Source organism: Zeus faber (assembly GCF_960531495.2).
Source record: "Zeus faber genome assembly, chromosome: 7".
Taxonomy (NCBI): domain Eukaryota; kingdom Metazoa; phylum Chordata; class Actinopteri; order Zeiformes; family Zeidae; genus Zeus; species Zeus faber.
Genome location: NC_137203.1, coordinates 1,345,668 through 1,370,928, shown reverse-complemented (window position 1 = coordinate 1,370,928; position 25,261 = coordinate 1,345,668). Strand labels below are relative to the sequence as shown.

At 46.4% G+C, this 25,261-nt stretch overlaps 2 protein-coding genes across 5 annotated transcripts; one reads left to right on the top strand and one right to left on the bottom strand.

Moving 5' to 3' along the window:
- Window positions 1–1,506: 1,506 nt before the first annotated feature.
- lrrc2 (leucine rich repeat containing 2) lies at window positions 1,507–8,925 on the top strand. 4 transcript variants are annotated; one of them, XR_013844258.1, is made up of 11 exons: window positions 1,507–1,638; window positions 1,779–1,917; window positions 2,601–2,761; window positions 2,901–2,959; window positions 3,058–3,214; window positions 3,326–3,459; window positions 3,865–4,010; window positions 4,522–4,674; window positions 4,850–5,016; window positions 5,220–5,452; window positions 7,510–8,925. XR_013844258.1 is itself a non-coding variant. In XM_080004419.1 (11 exons), exons 2-10 carry the CDS (start codon window positions 1,784–1,786, stop codon window positions 5,267–5,269), a joined length of 1,161 nt encoding a protein of 386 aa, XP_079860545.1. In that variant the 5' UTR covers window positions 1,507–1,638; window positions 1,779–1,783; the 3' UTR covers window positions 5,270–5,286; window positions 5,359–5,912. The 4 variants fall into 4 exon arrangements, 3 of the variants coding, with proteins under 3 accessions (XP_079860545.1, XP_079860543.1, XP_079860544.1); XM_080004419.1 differs by lacking the exon at window positions 7,510–8,925 and having other exon boundaries at window positions 5,220–5,286; window positions 5,359–5,912; XM_080004417.1 differs by lacking the exon at window positions 7,510–8,925 and having other exon boundaries at window positions 5,220–5,912.
- On the bottom strand, window positions 6,192–24,291 carry mfsd14bb (major facilitator superfamily domain containing 14Bb). Its single transcript, XM_080004416.1, has 12 exons — window positions 24,062–24,291; window positions 19,624–19,713; window positions 18,777–18,839; window positions 18,249–18,376; window positions 17,472–17,586; window positions 13,292–13,510; window positions 12,376–12,489; window positions 12,212–12,283; window positions 11,861–11,973; window positions 11,689–11,786; window positions 11,070–11,209; window positions 6,192–9,194 (listed from the first exon to the last, which is right to left on the bottom strand). Exons 1-12 carry the CDS (start codon window positions 24,116–24,118, stop codon window positions 8,958–8,960), a joined length of 1,446 nt encoding a protein of 481 aa, XP_079860542.1. The 5' UTR covers window positions 24,119–24,291; the 3' UTR covers window positions 6,192–8,957.
- Window positions 24,292–25,261: the final 970 nt, after the last annotated feature.

Here is a 25,261-nt window from a genome sequence, read left to right as displayed (position 1 = left end):
ATAACGTGGTTTTCCAGTTATGTTTTGTGTTTATGCGTTTCTGATTTCTGATTTCTGTTAAAGCATTTGTATTTTCTGTTAATGTTGTTGTGTTTTCTGTTAATGCATTTGTGTTTTCTGTTGATACGTTTGTGTTTTCTGTTAATGCAGTTTGTGTTTTGTTAATGCTGTTGTCTTTTCTGTTAATGCGGTTTGTGTTTTTCTGTTAATGCTTTTGCGTGTTTTGTGTGAATGCAGTTGTGTTTTCTGTTAATGTGGTTGTGTTTTTGGTTAATGCTATTATGTTTTCTGTTAATGTGTTTGTGTTTTCTGTTAATGCAGTTGTTTTCTGTTAATGCAGTTCTGTTTTCTGTTAATACATTTGTGTTTACTGTTAATGTAATTATTTTCTGTTAATGCAGTTGTGTTTTATTTTAATGCGGCTGTGTTTTCGTAATTTGTTTGTGTTTTGTCTATTTTCATGTATTTTCTTAAGTTGCAGTGAGTTGAACTCTCAGGGCCACCGTACTTTTAGCCAGAAAAATGCCATGGAGAAGAAAAATGGACAGGATGGACCCCTATTAACTTGATAAGAAGCTGTGCAGTTCTAAAAGCCACTTCTGTTCCACCAGTACAGAAAGTCTCTGCGTCCACATCCCATTTTAGGACTATGGACAGAGCTGTGCTGCAGTGTCCTCTTGTGGACCAAAGGTTCAATTACTGAGCAGAAGTCAATTCTCAGTAACAGTTATAATGTCTTATTTCTCTTTAAAATTACTTTAAAATGAAGGAAAGTAATTCAAAACATCAAAAATGTTTATGTGTTATGGCCCCTGCCAAGCCCCAACCAACTGTAGTGATGCGGGTGTGGTTAAGAGATACTGTGTTTTCCATGTGTCCATTATGGTACCAGAGGAACACGGGTGTGGCCATCAGACGGATTCACAACACTTGGGCCTGGTGCTCCCATACAGATAAAAGGCCAACTTCCAGCATAGTTCCGGCTCTTTCTTTCTCCTGGACTCACCCCAGCATCTGCAGGATTTTGCTTTTGTTGAACTTAAGATTCAATTTCTCTTTGCAACACCACTGCTCGTGCACATTTATAACACTGATGTTACTGACACACTCCATATTTGTAAATGTTCCTTCAGTTGTTTACTTTATTACAATAAATCATTCATTGCGTCCATACCCGTATTTCAGGCATTTGTCATGGCCTAGGAGCCGTGTTATGAAGGGTCAGCATTTGCATTTTAGAAGTTGGTCTTTGCTCCCTGTGACAATGGCAAAAAGATGCATTTAAACTGTTCTGCCTGCAGCCAGCAGAGCACCTCAGTGACGTACCTGAGCCACTGCACTGTCATGTGACGCACTGTCATGTGACACACACACACACACACACACACACACACACACACACACACACACACACACACACACACACACACACACACACACACACACACACACACACACACACACACACACACGGTCACATCTCTGATTAAAAATAGTTTGTTGTGTCAGACAGACACATACACAGGAACATGAGTCAGAGCATTTAAACAGGCTCCTGAACGATTGAGGGACAGAAGGAGGACGACAGGAGGACGACAGGAGGACGACAGCAGGACGTGTGGGGTTTCAGCTGGACAGGTAGAGTAGGATCCTGAACAGACCAAAGGAGCCGATCCTAGATCCCCGATGTGATGTGAGGGATTAGAAGCCGTGATGTTTCAGGTGTTTCAGCTGTACTGACACTGCATGGAGCTGTGCTCACCTCCCTCCCCCTGCAGTGAAGATGCGTTTGGGGAGGAGCTCTATCCCCGTCTACGATGTGTCCGTGGTGCGTGATCTGTGGGAGGTTCGAGTCAAGAAGCACAAACAGAGACAGCGCAATGAGAAGGAGCGGCAGCAGAGGAGCGCACTGGCCAAGTAGGTCAATCCAGTTCACCCAGTAGGATAAACCAGTAGGGTAAACAAGTACACCAGTAGGATAAACCAGCAGGATCAGAGTAAAATATACCAGTAGGGTAAAGCATCATTGTGGTGTGGAGATGGCGTGGTTTGAGCAGCCACACCTGTCCTGGGTGTAGGTGATTGGATCCAGGATCAGGGTGGCTGTACACCTGTTGCTGGTTGCTTGGTCTGAGGAGCAACAGGTAAAAGCTCCACCCCCACACACACTCAGGAGAGGAGCCTTGTCATGACACATGTTCTATCTGCTCCTGGCTTGTTGCCTCCAGCCCACTACTACAAGAAACTGTGTCCGTCAAGCCCCCGTCCTCTGTCTCTGTGACGGAGGTCCCTGAGCACATCACTTGGATTGGCTGGTGGTGCACGACAGCTATATGGTATTTTGGGATGTGAGCAGTCATCATCTATTTATATCTCCTGTTGCATCATGGGAAGTCAGTGGAATTCATGGAAAATGTCCAGGTGTCGCTTTGAGGACCAGTGTCACCTGGACGGTCACATGACCCAGCAGACAGCAGCTGATTGGCTGTTTAGAGCTGAGATATGTCATCATGACAACCAAATGACATCATCAGTTATTCTTCAAGACATTCTTGATCAATGAGGAATAATGAATAATCCCCCCCCCCCCACCCCTTCAGGATCAACATGCAGTGGCAGTATCGTATCCAGTGTAGAAATCTGAAAATCAGCGAAGTTGAATGTCTGCATCACTACCTGGAGAGATGTGCCCTGCAGCACCTGCAGCGCCCGCAGGAGGATGCAGGTGCTGCAGGTGCTGCAGGTGCTGCAGGTGCTGCAGGTGCTGGTAACACAATAAACACTGGACTATTTTAAATTCAGCCATTTATTTCTATCCAACAATAAATCCAGCAACTGCACATCACAACAAAGCCTTTAATAAGTCTGTCTGTCCCCCTGCCTGTCTGTCTGTGTGTCAGTAGCAGACAGTGAGACAGACAGCAGGTTGGTCTACAGACTGGATGGAGAGCAGTGGAGGGTAAGTTCAGCATCATTGAACTCTCTAACCCAGTGTAACATGAAGCCAGTCACTAGGGCTGACCCTCCCTCTGCACCCCCACCCGTCCCCACCCCCAGGAGCTCCCCTCTGAGCTGCAGTGGATGTCCTATCTCAGGGAATGGCACATCAGCTCCACCAGAATCCACAGCCTCCCAGATTACCTCCACCTGTTCAGCCAGCTGACGGTGCTCCGCCTCCCCAGGAACTCCATTACCGAGCTGCCGCCGGAGATCGGTCGGTCCACCTCCTCCACCCAGCTCCACCTGCATAGACCTGCTGTTACCCTCCAGATAAAAAAAGTAATGCCGGCCTCCACCCCTCCCTCCCCGCACCCCTCCCTCCCAGGTCAGCTGGTCAGACTGAAGGAGCTCAACGTCAACTACAACTGTCTGCCCAGAGTTCCCCCAGAACTCGGGGACTGTGAGAACCTGGAGAGACTGGAACTCACTGGCAACTACCTCTCCAAGCTTCCCTTTGAGGTGAGGAGAGAGAGAGCGAGAGACAGACAGATCGTCAGAGAGAGGGAGACAGACAGATAGTCAGAGAGAGGGAGACAGACAGATAGAGAGAGAGGGAGACAGACAGATCGTCAGAGAGAGGGAGAGGGAGGGAGACAACACAAGGCTTATCTGGTTTGTTGTTGAAGTCTGATGGAGTAGTGATGCTGCGTTCAAGTCCCATGGGCAGCATGGGAAATTACCGTTCATGTCAGCTAAACTATTTTGTTTGGACCCTGATTTAAAAGAAAATCAAAAACCAAAGAAAGCAAAGTTTGAACAAACAAACAAAACAAACACGAATGTTACCTTTGAAAACAGCAGTGGCTGTAATTTAAACTTCATGTTCAACTGTCTGGTTGGTGCTGGGATGTTGTCTGCATCCAGATGAGCGCTCTGAAGGCGCTGCTCCACCTTGACGTCTCTCAGAACACGTTTGCCTCCATCCCCATCTGTGCCCTGAGGATGTACAACCTGCGGCTGCTGGACCTGAGCAGCAACCGCCTGACGGACCTACCTGAGGACATGGACAGGTAGACCCCGCCCATACTGGTGTCAGATACTGATCTGATTTCAGGCTGGAATAGATGCTCATACATATGATGGCATTGATGATTCTGTCTATTTTATATATTCAACTCTTCAATATATTTATTTGACTTATTTTTTACCTAAACTTCTTATTTTATTTTTTATTATTTCATTCATATTTTCTCAGACTGAAGCTTTTTGTAATGATATTTTCTGAAGAAACACTGCCATTATCATGACAAATTCCTACTGTATGTAAATGCACCTGGCGAAGTAAAGTCTTATTCAAGTCAGAGCAGATTTTGGGCTTTTTAACATGTTACAGGTGAGATGTCTGTGGGTGACAGCATGACGTGTTCTGTTGAGCTCAAACTGACTCCACATCACAACAATTCAGTCACCTCCCTGGATCAGAAAGTTTATCTACAACTTAATGGAACTGGGTGGGTGGAGGCTGCACATAACGTCTCTAAACCCCAGCGTGTGCGTGTACGTGTACGTGTGCCTGTGCAGGCTGCAGCAGCTCCACTCCCTCTTCCTCCATAAGAACAGCATCTCCTACCTTCCTCACTGTCTCACCAAGATCAGCAGCCTCAGCATCGTTGTTGTCAACGGCGACGAGTTGACCTGCGTCCCAACACGACTCTGCGACAACGCTGACATCAAGTAAGAGCTCCCAGGGTTCAGGTGGTACTGGGAAGTTCAAGTACAACCTGTAGCATTACAAGTTGTACTGGGAAGTTCAAGTACAACCTGTAGTACTACAGGTTGTACTTGAACAGGTTGTACTGGGAGGTTCCAGTACAACCTGTAGTACGCTGGTGTTGGATTCTCTCTGCAGGTTCATCAGACTCTATGACAACGCAGCGAGCAAAGTGAGGAAGAAGGAGGAGAAGGAGGAAGAGGGGAAGGAGGGGTGGAGGAGGAGGAGGGAGCTGGAGGAGAAGAGGAAGGACAGCAAAGAGAAGGAGTTCATGGAGGCGTACATCGACTCTCTGAAGGACCGAGGTGAGGGAACGGGGCAGTACTACCACAGTACTACTACAGTAATACCACAATACTACACAGTACTACCCCAGTACTACCACAGTTCACACAAACACAGATGGTACAAGGACAGCAGGCCCTCTAACGGTGCTTGCAGGATCGTACCACAGTACTAACATGTGATGGCGGGACATGGCCTGACCTTTGACCCTCGACCTCCTCAGACACCACTCCCTATGCCACCACCAAGGTCTCCATCTCCTGTCTGCTGTGAAGATGAGCACGATGAAGGTTTGAGACCCAGCATCCACCAGAAACATGACCGCTGCATGACCACGTCCATGGCTCCACCACGTTCCACAGATCCAGGAGGTTCCACCCAGGAGGTTCCACCCAGGAGGTTCCACCCAGGAGGTTCCACCCAGGAGGTTCCATCCAGGAGGTTCCACAGATCCAGGTCAGACGTTTTCCACACGTCTAAACAACGTAAAGACAAGAGAACGCTGCAGTTGACGTTAGTCCTCAAGACATGTACATTCTGATGATGGCAGCTGTTGGTCTCCACGGAAACATGGTAGAGACAGGAATGAGTGAATAGAAAAATTGTTGATTTAATACGCTGCTAGAAAATGCTTGACAGACGACGGAACATGACAAATGAAGACAACTGTGATGAAAGAGAAATATCAAAGAAGAGCAAGTAGAATGAAAAGCAACATGTCAGCGAGATGCTTCTCCTTTACTGCGCTGGCTCCGTTTAGTAGAAGACGACCAAAGAGTGTGTGTGTGTGTGTGTGTGACAGCTCACCAACATATTCCTTCTGAAGCAGAGGAGTGTCCATAATTATTCTCTAAAAGTTAATGTGCAAGTTATGCTTTTTGAGTATTTTTTATGAATAAACATTGAAATAAAACGCTGTTTTGGGTTGAAACCCATTGCGTAGTGTAGTGGTCACACACTGAGCCCTCAAAGGTTTGAGGCACCAACTGGACAGTTCCTGGAGAGACTGTGAGAAGTGAGCGACGTTGAATATTCGAACCCACCCGGAGCCTTAAAATTCACCTGGAGCCTTGTGGGTAATGTATCCTTTCTGATTCCTTCATCCAAGTAAATGAGACTTGAAAAGCAACGATCACCTCCAGATGAAACAACAACAATTTGTAAACAAGACAAAGAAACCAACGAAACCAACGTCTCCATCAAATCCAATACGCTTCTCTTTATTAATATATTGTAGATATTATTCAAAAAGAGGATAAAATTATGATAAGATAAAATGAAGCAATTACAAATGCACGACACAGACTTCATTCACTGTCCATTTAAAAAAGACAACAGTTGTGAGCGTAGAGAGTTAGAGGCACACGTTTTGTTGAGATGAATAAAGTGCAGCAATCAGCGACTTACTGCATCGGAACAACGCAGATCTTTTGGAAATCAGCCTTTCATCTTTTAATACGCCGCTAATTTGTCCTCTCGTAAGTGATTAATAGAGGCTAAATAAAACGAGCCAGGACCTGAACTAGCCACCTAGACATCTATTTATAGCGCCGCGTTACAAAACCAAAGATTCAAAAGGTTAAATCCAGAGTTTAACAGCGCGAGACACCAGAGTCAGCACAGGCTTGGCCGTCGACCATGTTGGCTCCACAGACCGGCGGCTGTGGCACCGCCGTCGGCCATGTTGGCTCCACAGACCGGCGGCCGTGGCACCGCCGTCGGCCATGTTGGCTCCACAGACCGGCGGCCGTGGCACCGCCGTCGGCCATGTTGGCTCCACAGACCGGCGGCCGTGGCACCGCCGTCGGCCATGTTGGCTGCACAGTCCTGCTGATCTTCAGACTGCGTGGCCACTCGGGCCAGAAAGTCGATATGAAACGTAGCAGATAAATCGTTATGAAATCTCCATTTATTGTGTTACAAACTTTTGTATTTTAAGCTAAAGTTATGAAAAGATTTGAAATTTCTCACAATATGAAGTATGAAATGGGGCGGGGAACTTTTAGTCTGACATCATTGAATGCTGAATTGTTTGTTTGGTGCTTTCAGGTGGGATTCTGAGTTAATGGGCAGATATGACGATGTTCACTAATATTAATATTCCCGTGATAAATATGACTTGTACCATATGGCCACAGCCGTGAAGCTACGGCACAAACTGAATTACGGCATAAAAGTTCTTACTGTAAAAGTCATTTTCTATTTGTAGCTCGAGATTTATAATTTAAAAGCAGCTTGTGACCTTAATGACTAGTAACTCTGTATTCTCTGTACTTGAAACTCAGTTTTACCAATATAAAAAATAAAAGAGGAATATTTCAGATACGGTCAAGAAGGGATCTGAAACAGACCGATTTCAGTAACGACTCAAAACCCAAAAACGATATAAAAGGTGGTGCATTGTGACGGAGCGCTGAGTGGGAACCATTTTGACTGGAAAGGATAGAAAACTATGAGGTAACCATTTGTTCAGGGTGGAGTCCCTCTGAGAATCTTCCCATGATGCTTTGCAGGAAAAGTCTACAGATTGAAGCTGAACGCTGAGGAGCTCCTGGTGCATTGTGGGAAACCTGACTGAGCTCCAGTGGGAAGCTTGTTCACCAGGAACACATCGAGGGCTCAGCGCAGACGTGGAGATCTGAGCCATTACCCACAATGCTTCAGTCCGGTACGCTGCTCAAGCGTCAAAACAGTCGATTTGGTTTGGAAATGGGAGGGAAGTGAACAAGGACTTGAACTAATAACCAGCGTTGAGGGGGTAATTTGGAATGTTTTCAGCTCGACCTTTGACCTTCACGCTCAGGTATGACCGTCATACAAGGCAGAAGAAAAAAAACAAAACTGAAAAACGGAGACATGGCACCGGTGGCGCTGAGCTGTCATCACACTCAAAGTGTCTTTCCAGGAAGTGGATGTTCTGGGAGCGCCGGGCGCCTCCTCCTGGTCCGGCGGCAGAAATAAACCCTTAATACTGCCTCTAATAAAACATCTTAAACCACCCTAAAAAAAAAAAGAACGCGTAAAGCTGTGGAGGCGGCGTCGCACCAAGGCCGCGCTGAACTCAACATTTCAAGTATTTGGAGAAACAACGACTTAAAGAAGAGGAGAGACGGAGACATCCTCTGCCCGAGGAGATCTAGAGCGCTGCCAACCACCCCAAACGGCCTCCGTCTACATTTCCACCCACTCAAAATATGGTCATGATGATGTCACTGCACACAAGCTGTCGGCCACGTCGGCCGCTGCACGGCTGTTGCTAAGGTTACCGAGTCCAAACCCGTGCTCTGGCCGGGGCATAGATTAGATGAAAGAGGAGACGTTATGAGCTCAACTCTGAGATGTCAGAGTGAGTTACTCCATCAGGAGCCAGCGCTGCCACCTGGAGGAGGGGAGGGGTCAGAGCATCCACCCTGTTAGCAGGAAGGAGTCAGAGCATCCACCCTGTTAGCGGGAAGGGGTCAGAGCTTCCACCCTGTTAGCGGGAAGGGGTCAGAGCTTCCACCCTGTTAGCGGGAAGGGGTCAGAGCATCCACCCTGTTAGCGGGAAGGGGTCAGAGCATCCACCCTGTTAGCGGGAAGGGGTCAGAGCATCCACCCTGTTAGCGGGAGGCGCTGTGAGGTCCCTGTTAGGAATCAGAAATCGGGTGGATGTCGTTGGGTGTAAGTTCTCTTGGGACAGAGAAGCATGGAAAGCTGCATCTCAGCGTAGCAGCTCCACTGATGGTGCGAGGCTGGAAATCCAAATCAAAGCTCCGCCTCCTCCCGCTCGTCATGGACGTGGCTTTTCTGTCCGTTGGATATTTTGGTGAAAACAAAACATGTTTATGGAACATTCTGGAAACAAAGGTTTGGCTAAAGGTTCGTTTCGCCTAAAGGGGAGAGAGAGAGAGGGGCGGTCCTACGGGAGGCGGGGGGTGGGGCTAGGCCGGTCCCGGGGCTGTGATTGGAAGGCGGGTGCCGGTCACATGCTGCTGTCCTGGAGGAGCGGCTCGATGTCCTCCGTGTCGCTGGTGGGCGGGGCCAGCGGGCTGCCGTTCTGGGCGTGTCCAGAGGGGGTGCCACAGCTCGACTTGAGCACGGAACACGCCTTGCCGGCGTCGTCCAATCGGTGATGATCCGGGATGAAGATGGCGACGAGCAGAGCCAATAGCACAGCACAGGCTCCAAACAGGAAGGGAGGGCCCGGAATAACAGACTTCTACAGAGAGAGAGGATGGAGAAAAACACACTGTGTGGAGGGAGGAGTGAAGTATATAGATGTTACTACGTCTGGAGTAGAGTGAAGTATATAGATGTTACTACGTCTGGAGTAGAGTGAAGTATATAGATGTTACTACGTCTGGAGTAGAGTGAAGTACAGTGGGGCAAATAAGTATTTAGTCAGCCACCAATTGTGCAAGTTCTCCCACTTAAAAAGATGAGAGAGGCCTGTTATTTTCATCATAGGTTCACTTCGACTATGAGAGACAGAATGGTGGGAAAGAATGCAGGAAATCACATTGTAGGATTTTTAATGAATTCATTGGTAAATTCCTCTGTAAAATAAGTATTTGGTCACCTACAAACAAGCAAGATTTCTGGCTTTCACAGAACTGTAACTTTTTCTTTAAGAGGCTCCTCTGTCCTCCACTCGTTACCTGTATTAATGGCACCTGTTTGAAGTCGTTATCAGTATAAAAGACACCTGTCCACAACCTCAAACAGTCACACTCCAAACTCCACTATGGCCAAGACCAAAGAGCTGTCAAAGGACACCAGAAACAAAACTGTAGACCTGCACCAGGCTGGGAAGACTGAATCTGCAATCTGCAATCTGGTAAGCAGCTTGTTGTGAAGAATCAACTGTGGGAGCAATTATTAGAAAATGGAAGACATACAAGACCACTGATAATCTCCCTCGATCTGGGGCTCCACGCAAGATCTCACCCCGTGGGGTCAAAATGATCATAAGAACGGTGAACAAACATCCCAGAACCACACGGGGGGACCTAGTGAATGACCTGCAGAGAGCTGGGACCAAGGTAACAAAGGCTACCATCAGTAACACACTACGCCGCCAGGGACTCATCCTGCAGTGCCAGACGTGTCCCCCTGCTTAAGCCACTACATGTCCAGGCCTGTCTGAAGTTTGCTAGAGAGCATTTGGATGATCCAGAAGAGGATTGGGAGAATGTCATATGGTCAGAAACCAAAATAGAACTTTTTGGTAAAAACTCAACTTGTCGTGTTTGGAGGAGAAAGAAAGCTGAGTTGCATCCAAAGAACACCATACCTACTGTGAAGCATGGGGGTGGAAACATCATGCTTTGGGGCTGTTTTTCTGCAAAGGGACCAGGACGACTGATCCGTGTAAAGGAAAGAATGAATGGGGCCATGTATCGTGAGATTTTGAGTGAAAACCTCCTTCCATCAGCAAGGGCATTGAAGATGAAACGTGGCTGGGTCTTTCAGCATGACAATGATCCCAAACACACCGCCCGGGCAACGAAGGAGTGGCTTCGTAAGAAGCATTTCAAGGTCCTGGAGTGGCCTAGCCAGTCTCCAGATCTCCACCCCATAGAAAATCTTTGGAGGGAGTTGAAAGTCTGTGTTGCCCAGCGACAGCCCCAAAACATCACTGCTCTAGAGGAGATCTGCATGGAGGAATGGGCCAAAATACCAGCAACAGTGTGTGAAAACCTTGTGAAGATTTACAGAAAACGTTTGACCTCTGTCATTTCAAACAAAGGGTATATAACAAAGTATTGAGATGAACTTTTGTTATTGACCAAATACTTATTTTCCACCATAATTTGCAAATAAAGTCTTTAAAAATCAGACAATGTGATTTTCTGATTTTTTTTTCTCATTTTGTCTCTCATAGTTGAGGTGAACCTATGATGAAAATAACAGGCCTCTCTCATCTTTTTAAGTGGGAGAACATGCACAATTGGTGGCTGACTAAATACTTTTTTTTCCCAATGTATATAGATGTTACTACGTCTGGAGTAGAGTGAAGTATATAGATGTTACTACGTCTGGAGTAGTGAAGTATATCGATGTTACTACGCAGGGAGTGTAGCACAGTGTGTACCTCGGGGCGGCCCCCCCTCCCCCCTATGGGCTCTATGTCGTTCAGTTCCACGTTGAACAAGAAGAAGATGAAGCCGTAGAGCGCAGGACCCAGACCGTTACACAGCCCCCGGATCCCCGTCACCATGCCCTGCACCACACCTACACACACACACACACACACACACACACACACACACACACACACACACACACACACACACACACACACACACACACACACACACACACACACACACACACACACACACACACACACAGTCTTATGTAATAACTTTTATGCATAAATACACAAAATGCAGTCATGGAGCCACAGCCTCTACCAGCAAATATAAACATTGCAACAAACTGAATCCCATTTACACACCATCTGAAACTATGAAACTGAAACCAGAACCCTAAAAGGGTTTATCAATGGTCCAATGGTAGGTAGGCAGGCAGGCAAGCAGGCAGGCAGGCAGGCAGGCAGGCAGGCAAGCAGGCAGGCAGGCAAGCAGGCAGGCAGGCGGGCAGGCAAGCAGGCAGACAAGCAGACAGGCAGGCAGGCAGACAGGCAGGCAGGCAAGCAGGCAGACAGGCAGGCAGGCAGGTGGGCAGGCAGACAGATGGGTGCAGTTCACCTTGTTGGTCAGGCGAGGCGCTCCGGGACACCAGAGCAGAGACAGCTGGGAAAGTAATGGAGGACAGGGCTGCTACCGTCCCTGCCGCCCACATCATCCTAGAAACAACCAGATAACACACTGTTATACACATGACAGACAGATAGGCAGGGAGACGGGCAGGGAGACTCACCATGGTTCTGACCCGAAGCCGTACCAGGCCAGTTGCAGCAGCTGGAAGCCCAGGCCGAGCAGAACGGTGTTCTTATTCCCTACAGTCCTCATCAGAACACTTAGAAACACCGTCTGAAACACAGAAAAGGAAACAGTCCTAAAGCAGGACTAAACTACATCCCTGTGTCTCTAAAGCAGGACTAATCTACATCCCAGTGTCTTTAAACCAGGACTAAACTACATCCCAGTGTCTTTAAAGCAGGACTAAACCACGCCCAGCGTCTGTCTGTCTGAACCACCTCTCAACCAGGACTAAACTCATGAATTAGTCACTAACTGTAGTTGCAGCAGATGGTGCAGTGTTTTCTACCTGAGCCATGATGGACAGGATCCCCACCATGGCGATGAAGGCAGCGATGGCAGCCGGAGAAAACTCAATCACCTGGAACACAACAGTACAAACACAAATGCTGTGTCAGTGCTGAGTGAGACAGGAAGGGGTGGGGCCAGACGGAGTGACTGACTCAAGGTTACCTGTCTCAGGTAAAGGAAGAAGCTGGAATATTGTCCTGCTTCCGGAAGGTAGGACAGGAAGACGGTCACACAGATCAGCAGCACGGTGCTGTCCTTCCCCACGCGCCGCAGAGACTGCACACACACAATTAAGTACATTTGATAACGGTGAGGGGAGCAAGCTAAAGATGCTAACAGTTAGCAAGTAATACACACTTCTGCCACAAGAGGTCATGTGCTCACTACTGGTTCACTTCTATTCAGGCCAGCGTTTCCCAATCCAGTCAGTTGTTTCTATCCTGACTGTTCCCTTCGTCTGTCTGTCCTCACGTCTGTCTCTCCTCACGTCTGTCTCTCCTCACGTCTGTCTCTCCTCACTGTCCGTTAGCTCTAGTAGAGTTGAGTTAAGTTTGACTAGCTTGAGGATAAGGAGGGCGTGATAAAGGGGAGGGTGTGATGAAGAGGAGGGCGTGATGAAGAGGAGAGTGTGATGAAGAGGAGGGCGTGATGAAGAGGAGGGCGTGATTAAGAGGAGGGCATGATGAAGAGGAGAGTGTGATGAAGAGGAGAGTGTGATGAAGGGGAGGGCGTGATGAAGAGGAGGGTGTGATGAAGAGGAGGGTGTGATGAAGAGGAGGGTGTGATGAAAGGGAGGGCGTGATGAAGGGGAGGGTGTGATGAAGGGGATGGCGTGATGAAGGGGATGGCGTGATGAAGAGGAGGGTGTGATGAAGAGGAGGGTGTGATAAAGGGGAGGGTGTGATGAAGAGGAGAGTGTGATGAAGAGGAGAGTGTGATGAAGGGGATGGCGTGATGAAGAGGAGGGTGTGATGAAGAGGAGGGTGTGATGAAGGGGAGGGTGTGATGAAGGGGAGGGTGTGATGAAGGGGAGGGTGTGATGAAGAGGAGGGTGTGATGAAGAGGAGGGTGAGCTCACGGCAAAGGGGTCGGCCTGCTCCCAGGAGATGGGGAAGCCCCAGGAGGTCAGACGCATCTTGTCGGGCAGAGACTCTGGAACCACGAAGAACACGAAGGCGATGTCGACCACAGCAATCACCGTGGCAACCAGGACCACCAGGCTGTCCCCGTACTGGGCGGACAGGTACGCACCGATGGCCGGACTGGTGACCAGGCTGGCAGCAAAGGTGGCCGACACCTGGGAAACGAAGGCAGGCTTTAGACTTCTTGTATCATACGGTTAGAGTAAAACTTCAAGCTGGTTCTCAACGTGGGGTCCGGGCATCCCCAGGGGTCCTTCTAGAGGTTCCGTGGGGTCCTCAACCGTGATTCTCAACCTTTTCCACATCAAGGACTCTTACGTTTGATCACCATTAGGCTACAGATCCTGTTTGATCAGATTCAGTCTCTGGATCCGATTTGAGATCAATGTTTTTATTGTTAGATCTGATTCAGAGTCTCTAGGATCTACTAGCATCCAAACAGTCATTACTGGACGTTCTCAACGGTGCGGACGTCTTAGAAATGAAATAACAGTGAAGTTTAACTGGAAACCACTTTGAGATGCTTTGAGCTTTGTGACGTGCTGCATTATCCTGCTGGAAGTAGCATCACAAGATGCTGCCCTGTGCTCATTATGGGATGGACATGTTCAGCAGCAATACTCAGGTACGATGTGGCCTTTATACCATGCTCAGCTGGTACTAAGGGCCCAAAGTGTGGCAACAAAATATCCCCCGCACCATTACACCACCACCACCACCACCACCACCAGCAGCAGCAGCACCAGCAGCCTGAACCCTTGACAGCAGGCAGGATGGAGCCATGCTTTCATGTTGTTTACACCACATTCTGCTCCGACCATGTGACGGTGGCAGCTGAAATGGAGACTCATCAGACCAGGCAACGTGTTTACAATCTTCTATTCCTCCATTGTTGGTGCCTGAGTTTCCTGTTGTGAGCTGCTGGGTTTGAACTTCAGCAAGTCATCCTCACCGTGTCTACATGCCTCCATGCAACGAGCTGCTGCCATGTGATTGGCTCATTAGCTATTTGTGTTAACAAGCAATTGAATAGGTGTACCAAATAAAGTGGCCAGTGAGTGTATTGTGTATATATAGTAAATATAGTATATATAGTGTATATAGAGGGTGGTGAGATGCTTGGTATTGTACACAGTGTACAATACAGACTGGTCAGAGAGCTGGTCCTAAGTTCGAACGGTGGTTAAACAGGTTGTTAAGTGAGAAATACCTGCATATAATGTATTAAAATATGTGTAGGTGCTGAATTGAACAGTCTTGGATTGGTAATGCCTGGAGCAAGAAGGTGCAGGCGGGTGACGTCAGGGTGAAGGCGACGTTATTGTGTTGAGAGGATTCCCGACGTCAACAGCCTGCACCTCCTCGCTCCGGGAATTACCCGTTCAATCCGGTGCCTGCATATGTATTTACATTAGGGATGCAACAGTACAGTGAGGTCACGGTTCAGTATGTATCACGCTTTTGGGGCCACGGTAACGGTACGGTTTCAGTATCTTTATATTTAAGAAAGAAATTATAATAATTAAATAATCCCCTACTTTGTACTGCTCTCGTTAGTGGTGACCACAGCAGATCATCTGCCTCCAACACCTTGTGTTCTGCATCTTCCTCCCTGACACCACCCGCCTGCATGTCCTCCGTCAGCACCTCCATCAAGCTTCTCTTTGGCTTTGTCTTTTCCTCTTGCCTGGCAGCTCCACCCTCAGCCTCCTGCTCCCAATGGAACTCTCATCTCTCCTCCACACGTGTCCAAACCATCTCAATCTGGCCTCTCTCACTGTCCAACCTGAGCTGTCCCTCTAATGTCCTCATTCCTAATCCTGTCCATCCTTGTCCCTCCCAATGAAAACCTCCACATCCTCAACTCTGCCACCTCCACTTCATCCACCTGCCTTTTTGTCAGTGCCACCGCCTCTAAACCGTACAACATGGCTGCTCTCACTACCGTCCTGTACACCTTCCCCTTCACTCTGGCGGGAACCCTTCTGTCACAAATCACTCCAGACACTCTTCTCCACCCGCTCCACCCTGTCTGTACTCTCTTCTTCACCTCTCTCCCGCATTCTCTGCCGCTTTGGACGGTCGACCCCAAGCACTTGAACTCATCCGCCTTCTCCACCTCCACTCCTTGCATTCTCAGCTTTTCTCCGCCCTCCCTCCCATTCAGTCACATGTATTGTGTCTTACTCCTGCTGACTTTCCAGGCTCTCCTCCACCTGCTCCCTACTCTCGCTACAGATCACAATGTCATCCATGAACATCATAGTCCACAGAGACTCCTGCCTGATTTCATCTGTTACCCTGTCCATCACCACTGCAACAAGAAAGGGCTCAGAGCTGATCCTTGATGCAGTCCCACCTCCACTTTGATGCCTTGGTCACGCCTACTACACACCTTACTACTGTCTGACTGCCCTCATACATATCCTGTACCACTCTTACCTACTTCTCTGCCGCCCCCGTCTTCCTCATCCAATACCACACTTCCTCTCTCAGCACCCTATCATATGCTTTCTCTAAATCCACAAAGACGCAGTGGAACTACCTCTGGCCTTCCCTGTACTTTTCCATCAGTGTTCTTAAAGCAAACATTGCATCTGTCGTACTCTTTCCTGGCATGAAACCATACTTCTGCTCGCTGATCCCCACCTCTCCTCTTAACCGTCCTCCACTAGTCTTTACCGTAGCTTCATGCTGTGGCTGATCAACTTTATTCCCCTGTAGTTACTACAGCTCTGTACGTCTCCCTTATTCTTGAAGATGGTACCAGTACACTTCTTCCCCACTCCTCCGGCATCCTCTCCCTTTGCAGGATGGTGTTAAACAGTCTCGTTAGGAACTCCACTGCCATTTCACCTAAACATTTCCATGCTTCAAATAATAATAAAATAATAATTAAATAAGAAGTAAAAAGGTATAAAAACTGTTTTTATAATAGCCTTCCACTAATAACTAGTGTAACACTCTGTGTGTATGGGGGGGTGGGGGGGTTAAATTTCATTGGTGGGTTGTTTTAACTGGCATAAGTTCATCTGATTGGAGGGGAGGTTTCCAGGATGGTGGGTAATTGGCCTAGTTGTCTCAGAGTGTCTGAAGAGAATTTCTTAATGAAAGGGGACACGGCCATCCCAGGGGGTTATTTTCCGTCTGGACACCTTGACTGATTGATTGCACTCTTTACTAAAACATTTCTATGTAGTTATATGTCTTGTTTGTATTGAAAAGGCTGTGTAGCCGTGCACAGTTGAAAAAAATAAAATAAGTAGACCTCTCGCTCAAAAATAGAGAAATGTTGCGCAGCTCCGCGTCCATGCCATGCGGGGTCCGCGCAGCAAAGCACAAACAGTGACGTCACCGCTGATCGGATCGCCGTCTCTCTCTGTCCTCTACTATTGTGAAAAACTTGCCAACTAATAAAAATCAGTAGTTGTGAAACCCTTACAAGTACCAAGTCTACATGGTACCAAGTCTACAGGGTTGAGGTTCAGTACCAGGTCTACATGGTGGAGGTTCAGTACCAGGTCTACATGGTACCATGTCTACAGGCTGGAGCAACTGGAGGTTCTCAAAACCCCTGAGGTGTCGGTGCCAAAACTTACAGTTGCCAAAACCAGTTCCAACCTACAGTTACTGTCCATCCGCTGAACCTGCTATGTTCCCTTCCAAGTGTGCAGTGGAACCCCTTCCATTATTGTACCACTTACCAGGTCTACAGGGGACCAGGTTTACATGGTGGAGGTTCAGTACCAGGTCTATAGTGTGGAGATTCAGCATCAGGTCTATATGGTGGAGGTTCAGTACCAGGTCTTTAGTGTGGAGGTTCAGTATTAGGTCTACGTGGTGGAGGTTCAATACCAGGTCTACAGGGTACCAGGTCTACATGGTGAAGGTTGAGTACCAGGTCTATAGTGTGGAGGTTCTGTATCAGGTCTACATGGCGGAGGCTCTGTACCAGGTCTACAGGGTGGAGGTTCGGTACCAGGTGTACAGAGTGGAGGTTCAGTATCAGGTCTACAGGGCACCAGGTTTATAGGGTGGAGGTTAAGTAACAGGTCTACAGAGTGGAGGTTTAATAACTCTACAGGGTGCCAGGTATACTAGGTGGATGTACAGTACCAGGCCGTAGGCGGTGCTCCTCTCCTGCTCATCTGTGATGTCAGCAACGTATGCAAAGATGACGGAGAAAGTGACGGCGAAGATCCCAGAGACGGAGATCATGGCGAAGTACCACCTGCAGACAGACTCATGGTAAAACACCTCAATATTCAGGGAAATACTCTGTAGAAGAAGTAGTACTGTAATAGAAATACTTTTTAGAAACACACAGGACAGCTGAAGTATCCAAAAGCCCAGCTTCCATGTTATATGAATTCATTTGCAGTTTGTTTGTTCTAATCCTGATCAATTTCCATTTGAGTGAATACAGGGATACAGAACATTATACTGATTCAGGGTTGAAGAATTCACTGTAATTTGAGGTGCAGACTTTAAAATAGAACTTCTCTGAGCAGAGTATTGTACTATGAATGAAGCTTGCGCTGTGTGTGTCACATGGGCAGCAGGTGATCTGCCCAGCACGTCTAATCCAACTGCTTACGAGTGAGCACGTGCACCAAACTGCAGTTCAGCAAGTGGCCACTAGTGGCTTGTCCAGAAAACCGCAGACTGAACGGAAGTCAATGGAAAAAGGAACCTTTTGCTGGAAACACAAATTGAAGATTTTTATTCTTTAATGAGGTTTATGCGTATGGGCATATTTCAGGGCGTGGTCTGGTTTCGGTCGGCTCGACCCCCAGCACACCAAGACTCAAATATATAATGTTCTGCTTGTTTCCTGCCAAGATGGCGGCGAGCTCAAACCCAAACAGGAGGCTACAAACCGCCCACACTGACCAGGGGCTGATCCTCATCAGAGGGATGGGTGCGCAGGTGAAGAACACTGTCATCAGGAGGAAGGACTTCCTGCCCCAGGCATCGGAGAGTGCACCAATCAGAGGAGCCGAAAGGAATGACAGGAGACCCTTTAAACATGTAGAGAACATGTTAAGGTCAAAAATCTTTATACATATTTACTAGTGCTACTGGTGCTGTGGAGCATTTGCTTGGATTATACTCTATTACATTACATTATACTAGGTTATGATAGAGTAAATGATACTTTATAAGATTACTACAAACAAGATTACATTACACTATATAATACTAGATTATGTTAAAATGTGTTATATTACACTGGATCACATTGCATCATACTAGTTCATACTAAATTTGGTTATACTAGATTCGGTTGCGGATAAGACTTATGAGCAGCGTCGTACGATGACTGTGAAGAGGTTTCCTTTGAGGACGCTTTCCTCAATTCAAACTGATCAGTAAGCACACAGCCACAGGTTTAGTGTCACAAAGTGTGACCTGTCTCACCTTCACCCCCTGGACCAGACCGTTCATCAGGAACGTGTGCTGGGGGAACGTCTCGTGGAGGACCTAAAGGGGAACAGGGGAGTGATCACCATCACAAAAAAATATCATTTCTGTTGATTCACTGTCAAACCCAAACACTAGGGTCAGCTATGTTGCCATCCAGAATAGACATCAAGGGAGAAATAGGTTTGAAATTAAACAATTTCAAAAAAGTCATTTTGAGGCAGTGACCTCGTCAGTGATCAGAATCAAAATCGTCTTTATCATCAAGTAAGTTTACACCTACAAGAAATTTCTCTGTGTTCGGTGCGTACAGGAAACATAAATGTAAAATAGAACAATAATGAACCATGTGACCATTGCACCCCAATAAATAATCCCATGAGTGTGACCCTGAGGCTGTAGGGTCAGTCACACCACATTTCATGCTGAGGATCTGTTCAGAGTTCAGCTATGATTGGCTCTCATCTTTTTGACCAAAAGATGGAAACTCACAAATAGATTTGAAACTTAAACGTTCAATAAACACCCAATTAAACTCCTTCTCATAGTTCAGACCTCATATGGTGAGAAACATAACCTGATCTTATCTTCGTGGGGGCACCAAAGATCATTTGGGTTGACAGCGGAGTTGATCAACCCAACAGATGGATTGAGGCCCCCATCTAATCTAACCCATCTAATCGAATCTATTTATTGCAACTTTTCGAACATGTAATAACTGTGACGACTCTATTTATATTCATGGTTATCATGCACTCTTCTCCTTCCTCTCTGCCCAGTCACTCATCATTTGCATCAAGTCGTCCACATGTAAACAGCTTCCTGTAGCGTCACTGCTTCCTACCGTGAGCATGGGTGTGGTCAGCAGGCCCCAGGCAAAGAACTCCAGGAAGATCACCACCACGGCATGAGTGACTTTGGCTTTGCCTTTGCCCTGACACACAGAGACAAGCGTTTAGACAAAACACCCCGCCAGATCTTTAAACAAACCCTCAGTTCTATTTTGGGCCCACCAACACCAAAAAGATAAATGACTTGTGTACCACAATTTCAACTTTATCGCCACAGAAGATTTTCTTCATCTCAAGCATAATAGCAAGCATAATGGATTCAAGATTCAAGAGGTTTATTCGTCACATACATATACATACTTTCATACATGTACATACTTTCATACATATATGCAGTGGTTAGGGTTAGGAATGAAATGTCAATGCAACGGTGATTACACACAATATGTTCTAGACTGAACACAGTAGCTTCCTAATTTCTACTTGACTAACTAACTGATTCCTAAAACGTAATGCAGTAAATAAGTCAAATAATATAGAATAAAATGAAATAAGAACTCAAAGGTAATGCAGAGTGGGGGTACAAAATAGAAATAAAGGGAATAGACTTATGCATATGGGATAGGCTATTATTTATATACAGATATGTGTATTAAAGTGGTATGTGAATAAAGTGAGGTAGTGTGTGTAGAGATATACAGTACAGTACACAAAAGTATGGTGCAGCAATACAGTATAACCAAACAGAACAGCAATACAGCACAGTATGCAGTAACCCAGAACAGTGATACAGTATGCAGTACAGTATGCTACATACAGTACAGTAAGGTAGTGGAGCCTATGTGTGTGACTCAGTGAGGACCCCTGGTGAGTTCAGCATTGACAATAATAATAATAATAATAATAATAATAATAATAATAGGTGTATACATAACACATCACTTGGTCTATACATTCTATACAGTACATTGGTCTATACTGTATGTAAACGTAAAGATGTTATTGTTGTTATTGTTATTCAGCCCTGGAGTTGTAACGCTAGTCTAAATTAATTTTAATTTACCACAAGTTCCTCTGAATAGCAGCATCAGTTCAGAGGTTTAGATGCCGACTGTCGGGTCTCATGATGATATAAAGACTCCAAATAAAATAAACGACGAAATGAGTGTTCAATTTCAAACTTCGAAATCACAATATTGGGCCAGTCAAGAACCTCCGGTAAACAAATGCAGTGTGCACCGGGGGGTGTCGCCTGTGGCTCGCCCGGCTCCAAACCAACTTTCATCAAGTTTGGTTTCGGAGTTGGGAGAGCGGCGGTCGGCTCCGGAGGGTCCACACACTGCACCCTCCCGCCTGGCACTAGGGCTGTAGGAACCAATCTCTTCTTCCTCTTCGTGCTGCTCCCGTTAGAGGTGGCCACAGCAGATCATCTGCCTCCAACACCTTCTGTTCTGTACATCTTCCTCCCTGACACCACCCGCCTGCATGTCCCCCCTCAGCACCTCCATAAAGCTTCTCTTTGGCTTCCTCTTTTCCTCTCGCCTGGCAGCTCCACCCTCAGCCTCCTTCTCCCAATGTAACTCTCATCTCTCCTCCACACATGTCCAAACCATCTCAATCTGGCCTCTCTCACTGTCCAACCTGAGCTGTCCCTCTAATGTCCTCATTCTTAATCCTGTCCATCCTTGTCCCTCCCAATGAAAACCTCCACATCCTCAACTCTGCCACCTCCACTGCATCTACCTGCCTTTGAGTCAGTGCCACCGCCTCTAAACCTTACATATCACAAAAAAATAACAATGAAGTTCCACCAGAATAAGTTGATCCAGTTTGCTGTACAGGGAACACACAGAGAAATATTCCCGGTAACGGTGCCAAGTCCACGTCAACGCGGAGCAGTCTGCAGCAGAGCAGCAGCAGGAAACGGAGTAAAGTAAATACATAGTTTTTATTTGCTTTGTTTGGAGAAAAAAAAAAATCACTCTGATCAGAGCTGCAGAGCTGCAGGTAGTCATTTGCTTTTTACTACCAGTGTTCCTCTGGCAAAAAATAACCCTATTGTGCTTATTTTTGTGAATAACTTAAAAGTAGTGAGATAAGTAACTTATTGTTTATTATTCTCAAGTCTAGTTATGCTAAAGCTCATAACTGTTTAGGTGTGTTGTTTTAAATATGTTCATATTTGTTATTATTTATAATTTTTAATATTCAAATAAAAGTTACTTATTGAGAAACAAGTGTTTTTTCTTCACAAATCAAGACTCGACAATGGCATAGCCATCAAAAGACATATGTTTAAATCGAAAATGGCATCAAATCGTGACCTTAAAATCCAAAGTCAAATCGAATGGTGGATTTGGAGAACCGTGACACCCCTAACTGACCACCAGCCTACAGTTTCAATACATGTGTGTTTGTCAGTAGACTGTAAATGAGAGTTGAATGAGTGTATGAAGATGATTACCCGATCCACTTATCAACCGCTTTTATCTACTGAAAAAAAACATGTGACAGTTAAACTTCTTTGTGTGAACAGTAATATTACATATTCCAAAAATTTGGGGTATTTTTACTTTAATGGTTAATACTATTGATGGTTTAGATGCAGCTGCGTGCTGGTCATGTTATGGTTTTGTTGCTGAGTTGACTGACTGAACCAGCTGTTACTGGGAATCATGCTGCATTCATGTCATGTGGGAATAAGTTTGAATGACTTGCTGTTTGACCTCAGCTGACCCCCGTTTCACCATACGTTCACACCAGAAGTGAAATGCGGCAAACAGAGCGGCTGGACGTCATTCACTTCTAATGGGAGGCCGCGACAAGGAGCGAAAGGGGGGCCACGTGACGCGATCTCAGAGTCTGGTGACGGGAGAAAGTTCAGGGAAGTTCAACCTTATGGTAATTAGCTGTGACACGCGGCAGCGATAATGCATTTCCGCTGGTCCGTCCACTGATAAACCCTCAACAACCCCTTGACTTTGATGGTTCCTACAAATGTTCCTAAAATGGAGGAAAAGCTCATTGTCGCAGTAGTCGGTTTTTTCTGCACATTCGCTACACCATTCATTTTACAGAGATATCATTTAAAAAAATGATGGGAGATTTGGGATGAGTTGGGATTCATATGACGTGACACACTGAATTAAAAATATGAATGTCCAAGTTGTTTCTCTGTTGAAGTTAAGTTCTCGTGGAGCCTGTCCCTGTACTTCCATATAATTAATAAAAAGCATTTTCCATGTACAGTACGATGTCATGTAGCACAGATCACATGGTCAGAACACGTGAATATTTTAAGAAAAGTAAATCTGACAGCTATATAAAAAAATCCACTTAATATAATTTAGACTACTGTATGTGCATTTACACACTCACATCCACAAAGGACACAAAGAGAAAGGAGAAAAGAGAGGAGCAGGAGTGATGCAGGGGCAGCAGGTCACCACTTGATTTGCAGGGTAATGTTTTGTATATAAATACATTTAATGTTTTATTTTATAAAGAAATATAAAAATAACTGTGTGACTTAAGAATAAATGTTTTTGCAAACAGGTGCGGCTATGTGCACATCCACGCTATGGCAACTACTAGCGATGAGTTGAACAGGAAACGCCTACAAGCGGCAGAATCGCTTGTGGTGTAAAGCCGACAGCAACGGCTCTTTGGCGACTGAGCAACCACAGGCGATCAACTCTGTTCCGGTGTGAGGGTACGGCTCCACAGGCGGAGCGTTGACGTGGGCAGATTTTCACTTACATTCTAATAGAGGACATCAAAGAGAGGTAAAGGTGGGAAATGTAACATTTGAATAAAGACATGAAGTCATTTAAATGATGAAATAAGTGATGCATCGTGGGGATGCCAGTTAACAAGTTATAGATTTGTTTTTCTGTGTGCATATCACAGGTTACATTGTTAGGTTTCATCTTGTTATTCCAATATGTTTTGCCATGTCTGAAGGCAATTTGGGGATCTAGCAAAACTCCCGAGGTCACCAGGAGTATTTACATCTTGAACGCTGTGGTGAGCTGCTCTTGTTCAATACTATTTATATTATACTGTCAGAAGCTTTTTGTTTTTTCACCCTGGTAAACACAGCATATGTACAGATTATGCTGTATACATTTTTTTTTAAACAGTTATTTCGTTTTTATACAAACCTATTTTTTGACAAAATGCCAATTGTTGATACACATGTTAAATCGTGTATTAATAATTCTTAGATTTATCGTTAATTAATCTTTAGGTTTATTGTACACTGTCGTTTTTCTTAATCCTCAAACTATCTATTTCCCAACTCTCCCATAGGACTTGAACGCAGCACCAGCCAGCCGCGCTGCGTGTTTTCAGCTGTTGACTGAACTGAAAGACGAGTCCCGGTGAAAATGTCCCACAAACGCACAACAACTCAGATAATGGACATTGTACAAACACAGCAGCTGTCAACGGCGCTCCGCGTCGCTCCACGGAGCCCGGCAGCGGACTCACAGCGCCCCGGAGCGGCATGCTGCCGGCGGCCTTCCCCGCTGCCTTCTCCCGGTTCATCTCACATCCTGCCGCGACGATGTTCACACGAAGCCCATGCTGTGCGTCCGCCCGGTGCTGCTGCGGTTCTTCCAGGGTGTCCGGTGTGCGGAGTGTGTCCTACGTCCCGGTGTTGTTTGGACAGATATCACGGACGTACGGGCGGGTTGTTTCTGAAACCGCTGCGGGACAAAGTGTCAGGAAGCTCGGCCTGCGATCCAGTGACGCAAGACTGAGCAACGATCTGTTCGTAGCGAACGACTCTTTGAAATGACTCGGGCGTCGGGAGTCACTCCGGCACACGGTAACTCACATCGAATGCGACTGATTTGAGACTGAAACACTGTCGTGATTTCCATGTCGCATTTATCCGCCAATATAATTGAGTTTAAAGATAATTCGGCTAAAAGGGATTCCGCCTGAATATAGAATAGAAACAGAATTCAATGACTCCTTGAGAATCCCGTTGACAGGTCGGACAAACAGACGCTTCCTGTGGTTCGTCGCTCACCGGAAGTCTCCGTCAACCGAGCCAGACAAAGACGAACGACTCCTTTTACCGACTCACTCGTCAAGAACCGAATCTGAAAGAAAGCGTCGAACTTTTCACCGCTCGCTGCGACTCGGCGCATTCCTCCGCTCGAATTTGTGACGTCGCGACGGGGGGGGGCGTGTTGTGATATACAGGGCAGTCTGGGCGGGCGGCGCTCCGGTTTTACTGGCTTGTTTTTCCGCGGACGACACAGACACCGCCCGATTCAGTTGCCCCGGCTTGTTGAAACGAGCAGGAATCTGGACCCTCCGCCCCGCCGTTGGAACGCGCTGACGGCGGCGCCCTGGGAGCGTCCGTCCCGCTCGTTGAAGATCCTGCTTTATGCGTCACATACATCGTACTATATGAAAGGAAAACTTCAAAGTAGATAGAGTAGTACAAAATGAAATAATATCATCTAAATCAGAAAAAGCGCCACAACAAGCAAAGCAAGAGATACAAACATATATATAATTATTGGAATACATCGGTAAAAATATCGGTCCCTTAAATCATACTTATTACACTTTTTACACATTGCCATAATAAATACGCCGCTGCTAGTTGTTATTATACTTTACCATAAGCACATGCCTTTTATGTGTACTCTATTTTGCATCCCATTAGAAATA